This window comes from Puntigrus tetrazona, chromosome 14 (assembly GCF_018831695.1).
Source record: "Puntigrus tetrazona isolate hp1 chromosome 14, ASM1883169v1, whole genome shotgun sequence".
Taxonomy (NCBI): Eukaryota; Metazoa; Chordata; class Actinopteri; order Cypriniformes; family Cyprinidae; genus Puntigrus; species Puntigrus tetrazona.
The window spans coordinates 15,418,256-15,422,128 of NC_056712.1; the positions used below are offsets into that span (position 1 = coordinate 15,418,256).

Here is a 3,873-nt window from a genome sequence, read left to right on the forward strand (position 1 = left end):
GTGTGTGTGTGTGTGTGTGTGTGTGTGAAAAAGAGGTTGAATAAACAAGTGTACCAGCATTAACTGCTGTTCATTTCTTTCCTATGCACACAGCAAATAAACACGTACCATTATAAAATACAGAGAGTCACAGCGGTAACCTAAAGAGGGTTTCAGAAGCCTCCTCCTTTGAAACTACTGAACTAAATACTTATTTAACATTTTAGCATTTAGTTTTCCAATATAAGACACCTTAATTTAAGATAAATAGCTAATTAAAGCAAGCAAAAAAACTTAGTTTTAACCTCTGTTTTAACTGAATATTTATTTAGTATTCATGTTTTTATTGTACGAGCAAAATAATTGTATTAAATGACACTTGTATTTTACAATCTGCAATAATGCAAAAAGTTTTATTTGTAGAATTGTAGTTGTTCATTCAAATAATTAATCATTCTTTATTTGACAAATTTTAAACTTTAAAGATCATTTAAAATTCCAGATTTTCCACATCACTGTATAAACCTAAAAACTAATTTAAGCAATCTTCTCACAAAGGCCAAATAAGCACATTTTCTAAGCATTATGTTTATAATATTAAAAACAACACCAAAAGCTTTGACTAGGAACACAGCTGTTGTGTGATAGTATACACCGGCAACACACTTGATTTATAGCACAGCAAATCAGTCACATAAATGTTCCATCTAAGCAGAACAGAAAGTACTGGACTGTTTTAGGGCACGTTTATGTTGACCTAAGGCCAAATGTGCCGTGATAAGGGCAAGCCAGATGAACAGCACATACTGTGAATGAGTTCTGTGGCCAACACACACATTACTTTCTATTTTTAACAGAGAAGGGTAAACTTGACACTACATGGGAAAACAAACAGAGAGTGAGAGATCTGAAGAGATAGCAGCTTCTCCTGTGTGTATAAGTGTCTTATATCTGGGTTGTATGACAAAGTGAATAAACGTATCATCCGATGAACAAAGGTAAAACAAACAGAGAAAAGAGGCCATTGGTTGCATATATTATATATAATACACTATTTAAATATTGCTAGAGATATTATAACATTTTTATGGTCACATGAAACGCAAGTAAGCAACAAAACATTTTTTGATATAAATTTTCTTCTATTATTTACTTAATTATATAATGTAAAATGTAAAATAAATATCAGATTTTGTATTTATTCACAACACCCCGGCCTGCAGTTCCCTCAGAAGTCCCAGGGGTTTTTAGGCATATCTATAATTACACTGTTGACTCCTAACCTAACTACACCATAAAACCTGTCCATAACCTTTATTGTTTGCTACCCGAACAGCGGCAAAAGTGTTCTACAATACAACATGAATACTATATGTACACTGCACCTAATGTATTTTATTTTACTTAACATAAAATAAACACGTAACATAAAGTGTAACCCACTTTTTTTACCCAGTACCCAGCTTTAGGCTATACTAAACTGCATTAATAAGTCATTAACATACCAGTGATTTGTTATATGATATATATGATATGTTCAACATTATCTGTAATTATTGCATTACACAATGTTAGCAATTACAGTTACTGTTTCTAAGCAACTCCGTGTAAACAGATCCATGGCACACCAGCTTTATCCTTCATTAAATTACTGTTGGATTTAATATCACTTAATTTGTTGAATAAATGCCAAGGCAAAGGGATAATGACGGTGATAACTTCGGGAAAGAAGCTGATGCTGCTCTGGTCTTTATTTACATCTTCCCACCTGATCAGCTGTCTTGATCCTCACGCGTCTAAAGTTAGTCTCATTATACAAGAGGCTGAATGTGTCACATGAGCCACACTGGTATTTTTGGTACCTTAAATAAACCGAGAGATGCTAAACTGAATCTGATCTTGTTAAAGATAAATAAGCTCTAGTGACTGATGATGCTCCAGACAGTATTGACACATTGAGCTCTGTGTGTGTCGGTGTTAAATGAGCCCGACAGTGAGCCGCCCGCCTAACTAGACGGTATTTCGGCGCGTTATAACGTTTATATCAAACAACGCAAACCAAGACCAGCATAACGTGTTTGTTATGATGCCCATACATGCTTTCTAGACAGCTCGCTTGGGTTAAAAACAGTGTTTGCAGCGCACGGAGCCGCTGTCTGTCACTCTTACCTGACACATTGCTCTTCCTCTCCTTGCATTTCGCCTTCCTCTCGTAAAACCCCAGAGTTTCTGTAAGGTCTGACGCAGCGGCTTGTTTCTCCGTCTTTTTGACACCGCCGAAGAGTCGTTTCTCCCTCTCATTATCCTCATTTTCAGTCTCGTTTTCGTCCGCAAGACCAGTCGCTACTGAGTCCGCCATCTTCCCCGCAGACACAACATTCAGGCGTCACTGCATACGTCACGAAACATGACTACAATTCCCATAATGCAGCTGGTAAACGTACACGCGCAAGCGTCACCTTTTAGGTGACAGAATCGTTAAGAAATATAGAAACATTAAAATATGGATAGGGTGTGTTTTAGAGGTAGGCCTAGGCTACTAGGCTACGGATTATGTGAAAACACAGCTGATCGAAACAGCCAGAACAGAAAAGCAACATTCATCATCCGGCAATACATAATTTAATAGTATAATACATAACATAATAAAATAATCTTATAAAATTAAAAGTGAGGTACACCGAAAAATTTTAATTAGGTGGTTTATTATCTTTTATTCACCCTCATGTGACTTTCTTTTGAGAAATGTATTTTTGTTTGTTTTTGTAGGTCAGTGGTCACCAATACTGTTTTTTTTTAACAAAATATAGTTGTAAACGTTTTACAGAGGAACATCATAGGGATGAATAAATTAATAACAGAATTAAAATTTTTAGAAGAATTCTCATCCAGTGAATTTGAACCACGTTTCTTTGGCCACTAGAGGGAGAAAAAGATCCAGATATTATTTTAGACCTATAGCTTTGCGATTTATTTATTTATTTAATTAATTAGATTATAACAATGAAAATCACTCTGTGTTCTCGATTATACTGTTTTTATTACATTGATATCATTAACCAAACACGCCGAGTCTGATATCATAACCAAACACATTTTATTAATGCAAATTATTGAAAACCATACATAAAATACACAACTAACAGCACAAATCTGCATGTGTTTTACAATATGCATTAAAATTTAGAGCAATAAAGATATCTGCATTTATGCTCAAAACGCTTTAGCGTTCACTTTTTTCATCCGGTTGTTGTAGCGAAACCAAACAGTACAGTACAGAATGAAGCCGAGACATCCACTGAGCTTTAAAAAAGGGCTGAAAAATTCTGATATGAAATGAACTGATAGATCTGTATATGTACAAGGCTTGCAGTATCTTTTATTTTTTCGGAATACTTAAACTAAATGGTTGAAGCTGTATGTCTCAAGTATGGAATACCGTGTCACACCAACATAAACGCTAGCATGCACACACACACACACACACACACACACACACACCTCTCTCCTGCAATTTCTCCTCTACAGTTGAAAATACCCCCATCCCTTGACAGCACCGTTGCCATAGCTACCCAATGTCAGATCACATTATTCCAACTGCTGCGTTGCCATGGTATCAGGCTTACTGTCTTGGTTGCTAGGGTGCTGGCCATTCCAGGAGCTGCCGTTTCCAAGTGTCGGTGAGTTGGTGTAGTCATGGAGACCGTCATCATGGAGACCGTTGACGGGGTCGTACTGTTCGTTCTCGAGGCGTGTGATCAAACGCTCGTCCACGTCACCCAACTCCCCTCCCATTAGAGAGGGCTCCCCTACCACCATCACATCCTACAGCCAGAGAGAGAGAGAGAGAGACACAGAGAGAGACAGAGAGAGAGAGAGAGAGAGAGACAGAGA

The 3,873-nt window shown here is 37.0% G+C and overlaps 2 protein-coding genes across 2 annotated transcripts in view; both read right to left on the bottom strand.

The window, feature by feature from the left end:
• The window catches only part of LOC122357943 (transmembrane anterior posterior transformation protein 1 homolog), a 14,665-nt gene extending 12,297 nt beyond the window's left edge, over positions 1 to 2,368 (bottom strand). The window contains exon 1 of the mRNA XM_043257621.1: positions 2,149 to 2,368. Coding sequence (XP_043113556.1) covers positions 2,149 to 2,338 — 190 coding nt within the window. The 5' untranslated portion in view covers positions 2,339 to 2,368. The remainder of the gene's footprint in view (positions 1 to 2,148) is intronic.
• Positions 2,369 to 3,059: 691 nt separating this feature from the next.
• LOC122357334 (LIM domain-binding protein 2-like) overlaps positions 3,060 to 3,873 on the bottom strand; it is an 11,023-nt gene continuing 10,209 nt past the window's right edge. Inside the window, exon 10 of the mRNA XM_043256687.1 lies at positions 3,060 to 3,804. Coding sequence (XP_043112622.1) covers positions 3,568 to 3,804 — 237 coding nt within the window. The 3' untranslated portion in view covers positions 3,060 to 3,567. The remainder of the gene's footprint in view (positions 3,805 to 3,873) is intronic.